The sequence below is a fragment of the Bubalus bubalis genome, chromosome 2, assembly GCF_019923935.1.
Source record: "Bubalus bubalis isolate 160015118507 breed Murrah chromosome 2, NDDB_SH_1, whole genome shotgun sequence".
Taxonomy (NCBI): Eukaryota; Metazoa; Chordata; class Mammalia; order Artiodactyla; family Bovidae; genus Bubalus; species Bubalus bubalis.
The window spans coordinates 99,288,917-99,307,237 of NC_059158.1; the positions used below are offsets into that span (position 1 = coordinate 99,288,917).

The 18,321-nt window shown below is 48.2% G+C and overlaps 1 protein-coding gene across 2 annotated transcripts in view; it reads right to left on the reverse strand.

The window, feature by feature from the left end:
* The window catches only part of KIF5C (kinesin family member 5C), a 159,461-nt gene that overhangs the window by 12,545 nt on the left and 128,595 nt on the right, over positions 1-18,321 (reverse strand). The window contains exons 20-26 of one of the 2 annotated variants that reach the window (XM_025276628.2): positions 17,189-17,290; positions 16,615-16,675; positions 12,033-12,104; positions 8,960-9,064; positions 6,883-7,099; positions 5,661-5,774; positions 4,378-4,396 (exon numbers count right to left, since the gene is read on the reverse strand). In XM_025276628.2, coding sequence (XP_025132413.1) covers positions 5,668-5,774; positions 6,883-7,099; positions 8,960-9,064; positions 12,033-12,104; positions 16,615-16,675; positions 17,189-17,290 — 664 coding nt within the window. In that variant the 3' untranslated portion in view covers positions 4,378-4,396; positions 5,661-5,667. Of the gene's footprint in view, positions 1-4,377; positions 4,397-5,660; positions 5,775-6,882; positions 7,100-8,959; positions 9,065-12,032; positions 12,105-16,614; positions 16,676-17,188; positions 17,291-18,321 lie in introns of those variants that run through there. The other variant, XM_006054098.4, reaches the window with a different exon arrangement.

Here is an 18,321-nt window from a genome sequence, read left to right on the forward strand (position 1 = left end):
CCCTGAACCTAACATTCTCCTCCTCAGGCCCCTTTATTGCTGCTACCTCCTTTTTCTGCTCTTTCTGTTGGCCAGTCCCCAGATCTGGTCAAACCCTCCTCACTCTGCCTCTGTCCACCCTTTCTCCAGGTGACCTCCTGGACATGTGGTCTTAAACACAATCCACAGGCCATAACTCTCTAAGACCTCAGCCCTGACCTCTCACCTGAGCTTGCAGGTTTCTGCCTACTCAGCATACCTGCCTGATGGTGAGCTAGGCTGAGTTGTCTCAGAGGAATCTCACGATCCACCAAGCTCTCTTTTCCATAAAACCTGCATTGCCCAATTTTCCCAGTCATTGCTAAAAGGTACCAATATTTACCCAGTTGCTAGGGCCCCAGCCCAGGGACCACCTTTGATTCCCACCTACCCCTCCTCCTCACCCTCCCACCCTCAGCTCTCCAACACAGGCCAACTCTGACCACTTGCTACCGCCACCTAGCTCAGGGCTACTCCCCCCACACCCGCCCAAGTGGATCTGCACTTACTCTCACCCCACCCGTATCCTCTTTCGAAAGTCCAGCTCTCGCAGACCTGTCCTAGTCATGAACCTGTCCCATCACTCCCAGGCCCAAAGGCCCCAGTGAACCCCAGGCTTAGCTTACACTCTAAACTGTTCATCTCAGTCTCAATTTATCTGGTTCCATCTCCCTCCCCAAATTACAATACTCTCCCCTGTTCTGTGCTCCAGCCTTATCAACCTCCCTGTGGTTCCTCAAACGTGCTGCAATCTGGACCCACCCTCCAGCGAGTGTCTGTGCACATATCACCATGGGGCTGGCATGTCTCATCATTTAGTTCTCAGCTCAAAAGTCACCCCCTCTCCTAAATAAGTGTCCCTAATCTTTATTTCATTAAGCTGTTCTTATTTTCTTCAAACACTGACTACTATTTGCAGTTACCTTCTTTAACTGCTATCTCTTCCCTACAAGCATGTCAGTACACAAGAACAGAGCCTTTGTCTCTCTACTGTTAAACCAAGTATGGAGCAAGTATAAAATGCCTGATCCCATTTGGCAGATAAAGAAATTGAGGCTAAAAGAAGTCAAGCAACTTGCCCAATGTCACAAAAGAACAGAGCCAAGGCCAGGGCTGGAACCCACGTGTAGCCAATTCCATCCCCCATGTCCTCAGTCTGCTGCACCATGCTGTCCCATGTCTCGTTTTGGTGCTTGAAAAAGATGGTCCCCATCCTGCTGAAGCAGCCCTGGCCCCCAGATTTTAATATGAGATCAAAGCTGGCACCCTGGCCCCCAGATTTTAATATGAGATCAAAGCTGGCACTGTCCTGGGTTCTTTTGATTTCCACACGTTGGCCTCTTCGGTGGCTCTGAAACTTTGAGCATAAACCCAGAGATGCATTGTGACTATATTCTCTGCATCCTGAAATGAAGCGGAAAGAAATCCCAAAGGGACCCAGATGCTGCCTGAATATGAAGGTGCCATTCTGGCTCCAACAGGAGGGCTGGGAAGATCAGCAGCTGAGACCGTTGCTACAGGACAGACACACTTCAAGCATCCAAAGAGCAGAAAGTGTCAGTCGTTCAGTTGTGTCCAACTCTCTGTGACTCCATAGACTGTAGCCCACCAGACTCCTCTGTCCATGGGATTCTCCAGGCAAGAATACTAGAGTGGGTAGCCATTCCCTTCTCCAGGGGATCTTCCTGACCTTCGGATAGAACCCGCATCTCTTGCATTGCAGGCAGATTCTTTACCTGCAATGCCACCAGGAAAACCCAAAAAAGATCATCTCAAAAAGGCTTTGATCCACTTAATAAATTAATTCCATATGTCTATTTTTTAAGCCATGCTGTGAGGCTTGCGGGATCTCAGTTCCCCAAAGACTAAACCCAGGCACTCAGCAGAGAGTGAGCAGAGTCCTACCCACTGGATCGCCAGGGAATTTCCTCCAATTATTTTTTTAAATAAGCTTATTTTTAATCAGCATTTCCTCAGTTCCAATTATAATTCCCTACTCCATTGGTTATCATCCTTTTTTTTTGGTCAACTCCACTAACCAATGCCCAATTATTTTCATAAAAATAGTCAATGTTGTTGTTTATAATATTGGGATAAATACATGCTAGTATATTTTAAACCCCTTATATCTGGTCACAGCACCAAACAGGATACTCAGACATCAGCCTTCTCCACTTAGTGCTTATAATCTATTGCTACAGAGACTAAAAACTGTTTTGCAACAACTATGAGAATTAGAAGATAACATAAACCAGCATTCATTAACCACTCACCTTGTGCCAAGCTTGCACTGCTCACCTCTCCCACAGCTGCCATTTTGTTGAGCACTCGTTATGTGCCAAGCCGCTCAGAAGCATGACCTCATTTAGCCCTCAAATCACTGCAGTGCCCAGGGAAAGGACTCTCCCCATCTCACAGATGAGAAGACTGACTCTGAGATTAAGAACGCGAAAGGCCTGACACCTGACCCAGGTCTCTATCCAAAGTCAAGCCCCTTAACCCCTCCGCCACCCTGACACTTGCATGGGGTCTATTTGGTGACATTGTGAGAACACTCAGCCATGGCAGTCATATGAATAGATAATAAGGTGGGTGGAGAAGGTTCCAATTTCAGATAAAATCATCAAAGCCACTCTTAGCACTCTGAGTTAGAAACAAAAGAAACGAATCACCATGCTGGGTGAGGGTGCGTCTACACTTTGAAGGTCTTGAAAGTCTCAAGACTTTGAGACTTTCAGGCTAGGGTGATGGCTGGCCGCCGTATGGTTGTACGTATCTTACATAAAAGTGGGTCTCACAGGCCTTTCTGGGAGTGCCCAAGGAGGGGGACCTTCCACTGAGCAGTCTCTGGAGCCAGAATCCCTGGGCTGGTGTATTCCTTAGGAGCTTGCTGGAGCCAAGCACACTCATGAACACTGTGCTTCCACCAAATGGATAATAGAGATACTATGTCTTGCACAGAGCTGCTGCAGAGTGTGTGTTCAATAAACAGAGTGCTGGGGGGACTTTGCTGGTGGCCCTGTCGTTAAGACCCCACATTCCCAATTCAGGGGGCCAGGGATTGATCCCTGGTCAGAGAACTAAGATCCCACACAGTGCAACTAAGACCCAGCACAGCCAAACAAAATTTTAAAAAAAGAACCACCAGAGTGCTGGCTGCCTATCCAACATCCATCTCATCATTCCAGGCAAGAGAACACGACTCTTATCTGGGGCAGTGATGAGCCCAGCCAAAGACCACGGTCTCCAGCCTCCCCTGAAGCAGATGTGGTCACGTGTGTCTCAGTTGTGTCAGAGGGGTGCAGGCATTGGAGCTGGCTGGCACCTCTGAAAGGGCAACTTAAAAGAAGCTGATTCAACTGCATGAGCTGCTTCCACCTCTCCCCAGCTGCTCTCTCTGCTTGCTCAACACAGCACATAGGCTAAATGTCCATCCACAGAGGAACAGATAAAGAAGAGATGATACGCGTATACAATGGAGTATTACTCAGCCATAAAAAGGGACGAAACTTGGTCATTTGTAGAGACATGGATCAACCTGGAGTCTGTCATGCAGAGCAAAGTAAGTCAGAAAGAGAAAAACAAGTATCATATATTAACATGGAGCACAGGTACTACAGTTAGGACTGCAGAAGTCATTAGGTGACCGTGAGGAAGGGAGGTACTTGCTGAGATCAGGGAGCCTAAGTTTTGTCACTGTGCAGTTCCTCCAGCCATTGACAGACCACCCTTAAATGTCCTTCATGTGACAGAGAAATAAAACATCTATCCCGTATAAGCCACTTTCGGATACTTTAGGCTACCAGGTCTCAAAGGCTTCCCAGGTGGTGTGAGTGGTAATGAACCCTCCTGTCAATGCAGGAGACACAAGAGACATGGGTTTGATCCCTCGGTCGGGAAGACCCCCTGGAGGAGGAAATGGCAACCTACTCCAGTATTCTTGCCTGGAGAATTCCACGGACAGAGAAGCCTGGCCGGCTATAGTCCATGGGGTCGCCAGAGTCGGACACAACTGAGTGACCGCATGCAGGCAGCAGTCACCTGGGGCACGTGGTGAAAACATGAAGGTCCAAACCCTACACTATTTCAAGGAGCCCGGGTCTCCGGATGCTAGGTGATGCTGACACTCACCAAAGGTCGAGAACCCGTGAGGCTTTCTGAACTAAGTTGCCCAATTTGCTCTTACAGCTCCCTTCAAGAGTCAACCCCAACACCGATAAGATGGAGTCAAAAACAATTTTTTCACATCCAGTTTTACTTTGTTGTTGTTTAGTCACTCAGTCACGTGCGACTCTGCAACCTAGGGAGTGTAGCCCTCCAGGCTCCTCTGTCCACGGGATTTTCCAGGCAGGAATACTGGAATGGGTTGCCTTCACTTCTGATTAAAAGCAGAGATCACATCTGAATAGGGTGACCCATCACCAAGATAATTTCCCATCCACCCTTCCAGGATACGGCAGAAGATAGAGGGCACACTGCCCGCCATGGGCATGGTGTGTCCTGCTCCTTGACATATGCTGGGGCAGGCCATGCGAAAGCTTCCTCCTTGGAAGTTTTGTCTGAGCCTTAACAATACTGTTGTGGCCTGTGAGGGGGGCTCCAGCCTTCATCTTCACTTGCCTTGAAGTGCAAGTGAAAGTCACTTGTTCCAACTCTGCGATCCTATGGAATTCTCCACGTCAGAATACTGGAGTGGGTAGCCTTTCCCTTCTCCAGGGGATCTTCCCAACCCAGGGATCGAACCAGGGTCTCCTGCATTTCAGGTGGATTCTGTACCAACTGAGCTATCAGGGAAGGCTAGATGTGGACCCGCTCTTTCTTGACTTTCCCCGATCATTATGGTTTTGTCGCCAAGCTCACCCATTTTGCAAGCTCTCCTAGTGAGGGCTCAGAGTCCACGGTCAGCATTAGGAGCCACCTCCTCCCATCTATAGGTTACTGGCATGAAGTCAGTTTCTCTAAACAGAGTTTTCTGGCCACCAAGCTGTCTCTCTGCCCTGCCCAACCAGTAAACTCTTTCCCTCAAGCACAAGAGGACAGGCCTGTACTGCCCTCTCTTTTCTCAAGCACACCACTTTTTCCTTTGTGCTGACATGGTACAGCCAAGTCAGGCATGTGGATTGTGAGAAGAGCAGTTTTCAGCCCAGCATCTCAAAGAAAAAAAGTGCTCCAGACTTAGCTAGATGAAAATTTGCACAATTCTTTAAAACCCCATTTGTTGAGTTCAGGTAGTAATTATAAACACATGACTTTTGATCATCTGGCTCTTTCTTAGGTTCGGTTCCTGAGACTTAGAGCAACCACCCATGTCTGCCTGCTCTGGGCAAAAGCACCTGACAAACAGGTAATGCCATTGCGGATGCCAGCTACAGAGGGGAGTCCCACAGACAAAAGGAGGCTGGTATGACTCATTCACCACGCCCTCCCCACCCCCAGAGGGTCCCAGCACCAGGTGGCCTGAGCTGGAAGACCCGAAGGCTCTAGACTGAGTTGGGAGTAAACACAAGCCCCCAATAACCTGAGGCCCCAGGGCTTGTGCTGGGCAGAGCTGAGCTGTCTACACACGTGGGGCCGAGCTCCTGGCAGAGGCGAGAGCCCCTGGTGTTGCCCCGGACAGAAGCCACCCAACACCAGGGACTCACTTCATATTTATTTCTGGTGGTGAGTGGAGCTTGAAGAGCCGCCTCCTCCCCCTCGGATGGTGTGGACTGCCGTTGGAGATGATGCAGGGTAGTGTCCAGGGCGGATGGGCTTGGCTGTGTCCAACCGACAGAAAAGAGAGAAGAGACATTCAGAAAGGGCTTACACAGCTGCATCCAGATACCTTCTGGTCACATGCGAAAACCAAGAGGCACAATCTTCTCATCAACATTGCAATTCTTATCAGACACCAGACTTTTCTGAAGACAGGAGGTCTGCCCTTCTATTAGCACACTTAGCTAATCCAAGCCACCCAATATATATCAGTTACTTCAATTCTGATTAATGAAAATTAGAGACAACAGACTTTCAGTTTTATCTGAGGCAGATCCGTAGGTCCCGATGAGTTCCAACAGCATCTCCCTAAAACTGGATGCAGAATTCTGTCTATGATGCATTTTTAGGGGAAGAGGTCCACAGGTTTCAGGAGATTTTCCAAGGGTATACAAATCCAATAAACACAGTGAAGCACTAATCTATGATCTTAAAACTAGAAACAAGGAGCTGCTGGTTTCCCAAACATCTGCAGAGCAGTATCTGATAAGAAATATTATTACATATTATTGGAGATATTTCCATGTAAGAAGAAGAAAAAATGCTCTCTAGAGAACACCCCTAAATCTCTTTTCCTCCTATGGCTCTATCCCAGGAACTATGACTCAACAGCTATGCTCTCAGTCTTTGCAGGTAGACATCCAAATCCAGGCATGGAAGGGGCTGGATGTCCAACCCCCCATGCACTCACTGATGCCAGGCCTGGCTCTCTCCAGGGTATTTCCAAACCTGTACTTGCAAGAGGCTCTCTCTGAGGCTTCTAGCTACATGCAGCTCCTTCATGGTTCTGCCAGGTGCAAACCACAAGGGGCCTGCAGGCTTTGCTGAGCAAGCCATATATTCTGCATATATTCTGGTATTGCTGGGAGAGTGTACCTCTGTTTACAGCCAAACCCCTCTGCCTGTAGCCAGGACTGGCTGGCTTCTTTGGTCAGCTCGGTAATTTTGAAGATCACCATGTCCTCTGGAATCTCAAGGAAGCACGCATCTGGCGATCCCATCTTCCCAGGATGGACGCCGGGTACTGGGAGGCCCCAGCTGGCCTGCATAGGGCATCTGGCCCGCGGAGCCCTCACCTTATATCAAGGGCCCGGGTGCAGGCGCACATACCGATCTGGGCCGAGTGAGCCCTCCTGGCCATGTTCTTGGCCCGCACGGCCTCCTTGATGCGGTCCACCTCCTGCTGGTAGCGCTTGCGGTCCCGCATGGCATTCTCCTTGGCCTCCTTCAGCGCGCTCTCCAGCGCCTTCACGCGCTCGGCCGTGGCACGCAGGCGCTTCTCCAGCTTGGGCAGCTCACAGCGCAGGTCTGCATTGTCCCGGACCAGCTGCAGGGAAGGAAGAGGTGGGGGGTTAGCGGAAGGGGAGGCAGGAGCAGCAGACCCCGTACTGGGGGCTGAGAAGGCCACAGAGGAGCAGTTAGAACCACCAACCCCCTGCCAGGTTGTTCTGGAAAGTGCGTAAGACCATAAACTCTGGGAGCATCCGAGGGGAATAAAAATCCAACATCCCGAGACTCAGATTTGCCAAACACAGTATTCACAGTTTGGAGAAAGTGGAGAAGGGAGTAGGCTAGAATTAGAAGCCATTGCCAACTGTGGGAAACATTCAGGTTTGGGTGGGATTTGCTTCCTCTTTTGTTTGAGGGGTGAGGGGGAACTTGCAGGAGAAAATTGACTACTCCGATGTGAAAGCTAAGAAACGTGAAACCAGTTCAGACATGCTCTATGAAAGGCATTCATGTTCCAGAGCTCTCTGAAGGCCTCCTTCAGAGAGGACACATTGTCCACACCAGCACAAGGTTTGGAATGTACCCAGGGTCTAAGTAACTCAGGAATACTGCTCATTCTTTATGATCTAAGACTCTCAGTTCAGAAGGAACAGACTCACCCTAGGTGAAGGATGGGCCAAAAGCCAGTTCTGTTATTTCCTGGTCATCTGACCAGGTATGAGTCATTCAACCACTATTAAGTCCACATACTACATAAAAGGACCATTGTGGGAATGCAAGTGGATCAGGAAAAGTTTTGAAAATCAGGAGTTCTATATGGGTTAAACTATTGCTAGGTCCACACCTGTTTTCTTTACCCCTATCTCCCCACCCAGTCCTAGCCCCAGTGCCTGGTACAGAGTAGGTTTTTAATAAATATTCACTGAATTCATGAATAAAATAATTAATGAACTTCAGAGCTCCATTTCAAGTGCCCAGCAGTTTCTGCTTTTCTGTTTCTCATCAACAATTTGCTTGAATGACTTGAACCACGTTGAATCTGTCATACTCCCTGTGGGCAAAAGTGCCATCATCAGTAACATTGAAGAGCATGTAACAAGTCAAAGAGAAATGACATCCCCTAGAGTATGTGGTCCATTGCAAAGCTGAACCATTTTTTTCAGATCCCAACTCTTGAGGATTTAGGGGAAACCATCATGAATATTTCCGCATTTAAACAGAAAGGAGAGGGCCAAGAGGAAGGGGACATGTGTACACCTATGGCTCATTCATGTTGATGTATGACAGAAACCAGCACAATGCTGTAAAGCAATTATCTTTCAATTAAAAGCAAATTTTAAAAAATAAACAGAAAGGAGACAAACAACCTGCCTAAATCATCAGAGGGTTTGGACATGGTTATTGCTCTCTGTCACTCTTAACAAACTCCAGGATGTCACGGGAACCTGAGAGGATGCCCAAGAAAGAGCAGGGCTGGTGCCAGCCCCAGTTCTCCCACTTGTGGGATGGAGCCAGTGGCTTCCCCTCCTAGTCTGTTTCTCGTCTCTAGAAACAGGAAGCCTGAACCAGCTCAGTGTCCTCTGCTTTGTGTTCTGTGGAGTCTTTGGGTCTACCGAGTGTCCTCAAAAGCTTCACGGGACACACCGGGGCCAGCTGGGCTCAGAGGCTGGAAAGGGAGGAAGAAATGAAAAGACACGACTGAACACCCTGCTCCCCAAACCCCAGAGAGCTCACACGCAATTCTTTATATTTGGATTCCTTCAAAGAAAGTATTTTATAGACAAAGGAAGTCACTGAAGACTAAGGTCAAGGTCCCTTCTGACACTGATGCTCTCTGGGGACGCTGTAGTCCTTTTCCCTTCCATATCAGAGCTCCTTCCTCAGGGGAGCCAAATGCAGCGAGTCTCCTTTCCAGGGGAGAAGGAGAAGCAACGGCGGGCTTGCACAGCCCTCCTACCTGTTTGTGAACCTTGGTGAGTTGCTCCAGGTTATTCTCCAGGAAGGAAATTTTCTGCTTCTGGGCAGCACTGCCTCCTCCATCGTCACTGTCCAGCTCTACACTCTGTATCAACACAAGGGGTCAGGAGAATCAGCCTCCAAACTGCCCACCCGCAGCCCCAGCATCATGTGGAAGAGCCATTCTAAATATCCTTGGGAAGAAATCCCCGATCCTACTAAAGGTTTATTCTGAAAATGAAAATAGAGGTTCTAGAAGTTGAGACTCAACAGTCTTCCCAATTAATTCCCTTCATTGGTATCAAACATGCTTTTTTTTAGATAGCTGACCAAAAATACTGCAATCTACTTTTGAAAGATACAGATTAGATACAGTTCTCTTTGTGAATATACCTCTCCATTGCAGGTAGGTGAACAGACACTTTTCTTTTCAAAAGGAAGTGTTTTAAAACTCATTAAGAAGAACTAATGGGAAAACATAAGCCCAAGACCTAAATTTGACTTCAAAACATCACAAGTGAGATAATGAGTCATCAAGCTGTGGGAAAGTGTCTGTGGTCCCACTGGGCAGTCTCCATGGTCTCTGCTTGTCCCTTCAGCTTTCAATTACATGAAATTATTTAATGAATCCATCCCAGACCAGTCGGGGCATCTGTGTGCTGTGCTGGATTGACACTCGAAATTTATCAGATCTTGAGATTAACAGAAGCACTGTTCTCCCAACACTTCCAAGCTGAGTGGCCACATAAGTTAGGAAATACATGTACAAACACATCCTGGAGTCTAAAAATGGCAAAGCATGCTTATTTTGTCTGATTACAAAAGATATCATCACTCTTTCTGAGAAGTGGTGGCCATACGAGCATCTCAAACCTATCTCCTGGGTCTAAATCCAGGGCTCTTAAACTCAGAAGGTTTGTTAAAACTCAGATTGATGGGCCCCACCCAAGTCTTTAGTCTGGTCCCAAGCTCTAGGGCTTTCCCTAATAGCTCAGTTGGTAAAGAACCTGCCTGCAATGCAGGAGACCCCGGTTCAATTCCTGGGTCAGGAAGATCCACTGGAGAAGGGATAGGCTACCCACTTCTGTATTCTGGCTTGGAGAATTCAATGGACTGTATAGTCCATGGGGCTGCAAAGAGTCGGACCCGACTGAGCGACTTTCACTGACCCAAGTCTCTGAGTCAGTGGATCCAGGGTGGGTCTGAGAACCTGCACATCCAGCAAGTTCTTATGTGATGCGAGTGCTGCTGGCCAGCTGACCACACTTTGAGAACCACTGGTCTAAGAGCAGATCCTCCCTAGAGAGTCTTACATCCTGAAATCTGGTCCCAAGCTCTGCATCCTCCTTGGAATACTTCCTCCCCCTAGCTGAGTCTTTTCAGTTCTTATCATAATCTCCCTAGTCTCTGTCTTCATCACCCCTGCTCTGGCCTCTCTTTACTCCCCGATCCAGGTCCTCTGATCATTTCTATGTTGATGATTGTGGTCACTACCTACCTTCCTGATCCCTGCCACTCAGGCCTTGAAATCTCCCATCATTCTCCACTCTCTTTCCTTATTTTGATTTCCAGCCCTCCAAACTCACTAGAATCATGCTGCCAAGTGCCAAGGCAAATCCATGCTCTGAACCTCATCTGGACACTCCCACCACTGCTCAGCATCCTTTTGCTTATCTCCAGCAAATCCCGCACAGCTGCCTGAGCCTCCTCCAGCCTCCATGGCCTCCCCATTCTCTTCCTCCTTCTCCACATTAACTGAGAAAGTCAGAGTTGTTGAATGTATCTTTTCCCCTCTCATATATTTCCCTGCTAATGTCTGGTTTCTCCACTTCTCCTCTCTGGGAAAGTGTGTCCCTTCCATTTACCAAGCCATATATACTCTTCTATGCTATCAATTCGGAGAAGGCAGTGGCACCCCACTCCAGTACTCTTGCCTGGAAAATCCCATGGATGGAGGAGCCTGGTAGGCTGCAGTCCATGGGGTCGCTGAGGGTGGGAAGGACTGAGCGACTTCACTTTCACTTTTCACTTTCACGCATTGGAGAAGGAAATGGCAACCCACTCCAGTGTTCTTGCCTGGAGAATCCCAGGGACGGGGGAGCCTGGTGGGCTGCCGTCTATGGGGTCGCACAGAGTCAGACACGACTGAAGTGACTTAGCAGCAGCAGCAGCATGCTATCAATTCTATCTTCTCAGATCTGACCCTATCAATCACCTCCTCTTTTTTTTCCCTTAAATCATATACTTCATCTCTTTTCCCTGGCTCCTGCACACAGACCCCCATGCACACACTTAAATACACCTCTGTCCATCCTATTACCTCTGGGTTTGCTCACTGCTCCTCATCCATCACTTTTTCAAAAGCCTCCTTGCTGCTTCTCCCTCCTCCCTCCTGAGACCTCTACTAGCTGCTCTGGGGGCTCACCACTTGGCAATTCCCCAAGATCACCACTGCATGTGGCACAAAATGCTCAGACTCAGAAGTCACACCGACCTGGACTTCAGTCCTATCTCTGGCTCTCCCCAGCTCTGTGATCTCAGGTCAGCGGAGCCCATTTCCACAACCATAAAACAGAACACAAAGGACCAATTACGTGGCTGCTGGGGACAGGAGGCAAGACACGGAATGTTAAAGTGCTTCATACACTCTGGCCCGGCCCCTCACAGCCTCCTAACGGGGAAACAGGAGGGTCTAGCCCCTGGCATTTCCAGGTTCCTGGCATCATTCACCAGGCTAAGGGCCAGGCTGTCTACTGAGAGCCCTCTGGGTTTTCCCTGCGTCACTGAGGGTTTTCACACTGCAACCAGATAAATATGTGTTCCTTTGAAATAAAGGCCAAGGAAAGGATGATAGCTTCCTTTCACTAAGAACGAAAAGTCAGATGGAAAAATGTTCCCAAGTATTTTTTCCCCCTCTGGCACATTCTTTTAATCACATTCTCTGGTATGAAGTAATTTTTAAGCATCACCAGCTAGGATTTAAGCAAGTGATAATGATTTAAGCAACTGAAAATGATTCTTTCTGGCTAACTTTTCGTTTCTCCTCAATCCCATTCACACGAATTAGAACTCACCTTTTTAACCCGTGCAGTCAGATCCTGGACAAAGAGTTTACGGAGGTTGTGCAGAGTCTGCAGTTCTCGAGACTGGAAGAGAAGATCGTTAAAACACCACTTAAATGAAGGCCCACAGTTTATGACACCATTGGCACCAGACCATCAACCCCAGATGCCTCCACAAAGCTCTGCAAGCCGCCGGTCAAGGCCATGGGGCCCTCCGCTTCCTGTGACCTGCCCACCCTCGTGCTCCCCCCCTCCACCTGGCATCTTCCCAGGGCTACCCCCAGGTACAGAGCCTGGGAACGCAAACAAAGATGTGGAAACTACACCAAAGCCTGCTCGTTTGCTCTGTTTTAAGTAGAACATTTTCCTCCCTTTTAACCACGAAAACTTGCAAGCTTTCTCATAAAAATTCCTAGTGAGCTATGTTATAACAGAATGGACTCTTTTTTCACTCTAATTTATTGGTGTACACAAAATGCCAACAAATTTTAATGAAAAGTTAGCCGCAATTTCTCCCACCTGAGCTGACCAACATTTTTCATGTTTCCACACCCCTCTGGCCCTGATCCATAATATGCTTTTTTTGCCTCACATCACTGAGCTAATGGACATTCCACCTGGTGACCCTGGGCAAAGTATCTAACTTTCCTGTGCTTTCTTATTTATAACATGAGGATAAAAACAGTAGTTGCCTCATAGTTTTTGTTATCAAGATTAAATGAGATTATTCTTATAAAACTCTTACAACAGTTTCTGGCACATAGTAAGTGTTCAATAAATATTAGCTAGTATTACTTTATTGATGCATCATAGTTGACAGCTATTTCTTCACTAGGCTTTTACTGTTTCCTTTTGTTGTTGCTATAACTTTCCTATAGTTAACTTCTTGGGAGCATTTTTTCCCCCTTAATTTTGAATTATTTTCTACTAATGAACACTTAGGAATTAGATTGCTAAGACAAAGGTCTGAGTCAAACCTGGTGCCCTATGTTAACAGAGTCAGAAAACCTAAATGTTTCCTTCCATTTAAGTCCCCATGTATTCACCACAAGACCTACAACCAGTTCTGTGAAAAATATTTTCCTATGAGGAGAGAAATACACTCGCATTTGTATTTTTCAATCTGTTAAAATTGACCTACTCTCACACAGAATGTCAAGGGATGGAACCAACAGAAGCTCACAGAAAAAAGGACAAAACAGGCTCCAAAGCCATGGAAACAATAAGCTTCTGGGAATAAAGGTTCTATGTTAATTTTAGGTCTTATTACTGGGTCCAATTCCATAATAGTGCTGAAATAAAAAGCAACTAAAGTCAACTGCCTTCTCAGATGAGGCAAATTACTTTCTGCAGGAGGCCCAGCGGGCCTGCTGTTGGGAACGCCCTGCACAGTGCATGTCTGGGGCGGAGCCGCCAGCTGGCAGGTGGGGGGGACAGCTCCACGCTGTCAGTGACACAGCCACGCTGTCTGCGCCTCTGTCCCAGGGAGCTCAATCCTGGCCCTCTGCTCCGCGAGCTCTCCTTCCTGCTTCAGGTAGTTGATTAATGACTGAACTATAATCACAGAAAATACTTTCCATGAAAAACACCACCACTCCACAGGGAAATGAGAAGTGAAGACCTAGCTGCCTTGTCAAAGGGCCAGGCGATTCTTCAGGGGCAAACACCACACAGTCCAGAGTCCTGAGCTTGGTGACTTTCTCTCATTCTTGTTCGGTTTTGAGTAACTTCTATAAACAGTTTAACATAGGCAGTTCAGACCTTGGAGATGGTTGATAAGCCACACATGTATGCCTAGGCAACTCCCATTTGGCTTCCTGGGGCCGTGAATTGTCCTCCATCATGTGCATTATTTCTTCCTCCACCCTGACTGCTTTCCTTCAGGTCTCTCCCAGCACAGGTGCTGCCCTCCGTGTAAAAGTCAGGGCTCAGCTTCCTGTCACGGCGAGGGTGGGACCAGAGTGGTGGAGACACAAGGTTCACCAACGCAGAGGGAGGAGGGGTCTAGCCCCAGAGTCCACACAAAGTGTCCTGTTAAAGCCAGAGGGCTGCCTGGGGTCCCAGAGACGTCCCCACTGGCCGGCTGGCCTTCCCAAATGTCGCCCCTGGAGTGGGCTTTACAGACCTTGGTCCTTCGTGGCAGGTCCCACCCTGACCTTTCCCAGACACTCCAGGAGGCAGAGCAGCTTGAGCTGAGGATCAGGAAGGGTCAGCCGAAGACAGTGAGCCACCTCTGAGGAACACTGACAGCGTGGGGAGGATGTGATAGAAGGATAAGTAGTAACACCCGCGTCTAGACTGGCACAGACTGCGGGGCTCCAGTGTGGGGACTGAAATGTTCGTGTGTGATGCATGTGCATGTACGGGGACGGAGAGCGAGAGCTCGTGGGAGGCTGTATTGGTGGGTCTGTCCACGTGTGAGGGATTGAGTGTCTGAGTGTGTGTATGGTGTGGGGGTGGGGGTGGGGAATGGATGCAAGGGTAGGAATGTGGGTGTGGCAGGGAGAACTAGTGTATCTGAGGAGGCTAGTGAGGAAAAGGCGTTGTTAAAAACATATTCAAGCAAATTCCCTGGTGGTCCAGTGGTTAGGACAGCACGCTTCCATTGCAGGGGGCACAGGCTCAATTCTTGGTTGGGGAACTAAGATTCCACAAGCTGAGCACACACACACTGTCCCCCAAAAAAAGAAAAAAAAAAAAAAGAAATGTATTCAACAGAGCAAAATAACATGCTCACAAGTAAGTATAAAAGAGAGAAAGCTTGTGAGTCTGGGAGAGAGAGTACATGGAGTGAGTGTCTGTGAGTGGACGTGAGGGGGGTTGTGAGAGTGAATGAGCAAAAGTGAGAGTATGCCAGTGAGAGTGTGCGTGCGGATGGTCATGGGTGTCTGTGCATGTGTGTGTCAGCATGTGATGGGGATGTGCTGAGTGTGTAAGCTTGTGAGTGGATGAATACAGGCATGAGCATGTGATAATTGGGACCTGTGGGTGTGAGTGTATGTGAAGACATGTGATTGAGTGAGAACAAGCGATTATGCCCAAGTGTGGGTGAGACCATGAGAGGGAGGGAGGTTAACAGTGAGTTTCTGGGTGTGAGCAGGAAAGATGTGCTAGGTGACAGACTGTGAGAGAGAGCACATGAGTGTAAAGGAAGATACTGAAATACTGACCTCCGGCTGGTGGGAATATAGGAACATTTTAATGGTCAATATTTTTCTGAATTGTTATAAACTATCTATGATTGTAAGTATCACTTCTCCAGGAAAACAGACACAGATAAAGCAACTTCATGGCTTCATTTCCGTTTCCCCTCCAGCCGCTCTGTCCACTGTCTTCTCCACCAGGCTCAAGAGGCCCAACTTCTCTCAACAGTCATTCTACTTCTGTTCTGAACAGCTTGTGCCCTTTGAGCCCCCATCCACCCTTGAGGAGTAGCCAACTCTCACCCAGGGGCCCGAGCACAGCCTCAGGTCCAGCCCTGATCAACCACCTGCTTCCAGTCTGGGGTCACCAAATTCCTGGATTCTGGTTCAGTCCTGCAATAGTTCACATGACGTATGGATGGAACCAGTATGCTTGCCTATATCTAAGCAACATGTCATGTGCAATGACTGGATGTGTTTTCACCAGACTTAGAAACTATGTCAGGATGTCTGTCTTTAAACACAGGCTGTATGGCACTCTGAAGGGCTCTTGAGAGCCCTTGGCACCAGGCAGCCAGCCCCAAGGGCAAATAAAACAGAAGCAGACCAGGAGACAAACCCAATGAATTCAGATGTAGGACAGAGCAAAGCAACCAGGGTCTCACATGGCGAGCCCTTCCTCCACAGGGAAGTGGACCTGCCACTCCTCCGCCACAAACCCTGCAGGTCTCAAGGCCGAATCTGGCCTGGCTCCCCTTCTGTCTTGACCTCTCTGTGCCTGCCTCCTACCCCACCTCTCCTCTTGGCCACAGACAGACTGATCTCCCTGCTGTTCCCCAAATGTGGGTCGTGGGCTGACCTCAGGGCCTTGGCACAGGCTCCTCCTCCAGATATCCCCACGGCTCCTTCATTTTCCTATTTAAGTTCCTGCTCAAATGTTACTTCCCAGTGGGGCCTCCCCCAGCCAGTATCCTGTGCCCCTTCTATAACCATCTAATGGAGACCACAATCTACTTCCTTATTGTTCACTGTCTGTCTTCCCCAAGTGAAGGACAGCTTCACAAGGGCCACCCTCTTCTCTGTTGTGTATTGATGCAACCCAAGCACCTAAAAAAAAACAGTCCTTAGCAGGTGCTCAACAAATATCCACTGATTGTTGAATGGAAGTAAGCACAATGTGCAAGAGGCGGCAAAATTGCAGACACTGAGTTGAGTTTAAATCTCATCAGGACTCCAGGGTTACACTCCTAAGGATGGCTGGATGGTTAGTCACTGTGCGAAGACCTGGGGAATAAATTCTACAGCTCTCATGTTTCCGTAGGAAGTTTTATGTTTAAAATGATACTCAAGAAAGGCATGCACAGATAAAATTTTAGAAGAAACAAATTCAAAAGATCATAAACTAATCTGGTCTTTGAGACTAAAATGAGTTGGGAAACATGTCAACATACCACTGTCTCCTCCAGCCCTTTGAGGTCCTCTCTGGCTTGCTCCCTTTTATCATTGAGCAATCTATAAAACAGAAAGGAACCATGAACCACCAAAGGGGCATCGGAGTTATTCACAGACACCATGCATCTGCAGATAAATCAACAAAACAAACCAACTCACCAACTCAGGGTCTGTTCTTACATTGGCCCAACCTAACCTGAATATCTGGAGAAGGCAATGGCACCCCACTCCAGTACTCTTGCCTGGAAAATCCCATGGACGGAGAAGCCTGGTGGGCTGCAGTCCATGGGGTCGCTACGAGTCAGACACGACTGAGCGACTTCACTTTCGCTTTTCACTTTCATGCATTGAAGGAGGAAATGGCAATCTACTCCAGTATTCTTGCCTGGAGAATCCCAGGGACGGGGGAACCTGGTGGGCTGCTGTCTATGGGGTCGCACAGAGTTGGACACGACTGAAGCGACTTAGCAGCAGCAGCAACCTGAATATCTTGGTACCTGAATCACCAGTGTGGACTGGCGGAGATTTCATGGGGATGAGAAAAAACAGAGGAAATATTTAAAGCGTACTCACAAGAGCTTTTCCAGTTTCATTTCTCTCTCTTGGTCCTCTATTTTCAGCTTGTTATAATCAGAACTGAGCTTCTCCTGTTCTAGTTGCAGTTTCTGATTCAAACTGAAATGAGAGGAAACAGCAACGCATTCCACATCACCCTGAGAGTCTGAGTCATGCAACTGAAGACATAATTCTGTTCCAAGCCCATTAGCTCTGTGCAATAAAGGCGACAATTCTGGAGGATTTTGAGAGATCAGAGAACAACCTCACAGCTTCCTCCCTGCCCAAGTGAAAACTAATTTCTGGGAACATCTAAGAGGCATGAAACATAAGGCTTTAAGAATGTATTTATAGCTGGCTTATGCAAGAGCTCTGGAAAGGAAAAAAAAATGAGATGGGAAAGGGGCCAATATTTTAAAACAGGAAAAGAGAGCCCAGTAAGAATTCTTTTTCTGCCCCACAGATGGTACGCATGCACTCCCAGAACCTTATCTGGCCACTCTGACCTTCCCTTCCTCTCTGGTCCGATGCTCTGAAAACATCTCCCAAGTCCAACTCCCTGGCTGACATAGGGACCATTCTGCTCTGTGAGGTCTTTGGGTGGGGGAGGAGGGGGAAGCGGGGCAGTGGTCAGAGAGAGGATACACAAAGTAAGTCTGGGCTGCTGCAAAAAAGAAACTCACCACCTGGGTGGGAACACTGGGCCATTTTACGTACCTCAGTCCTTGCCAGGTGGTGCTAGTGGTAAAGAATCCACCTGCCAATGCAGGAGATATAAGAGGCGCAGGCTTGATCCCTGGGTTGGGGAGATCCCCTGGAGGAGGGTATGGCAACCCACTCCAGTGTTCTTGCCTGGAGAATCCCAGGGACGGGGGAGCCTGGTGGGCTGCCATCTATGGGCTCGCACAGAGTCGGACATGACTGAAGTGACTTAGCAGCAGCATCAGAATAACAAATAAAAGCCATGCTTACAGGCGAAGGCACAACCTGAGAGGGAGCATGGGGTGGTCCCAAAGGAGAGAGATGGTGCTAAGTGCTTTCCTAGGTAGACTGTGCACAGAGTCTACCCATGGCATCATTTACACTTTTGCTTTTAAAATGCAAATGTGCGATACAAGCAAAGAGATTTGGATCAGTAGTCTGGAGAATAA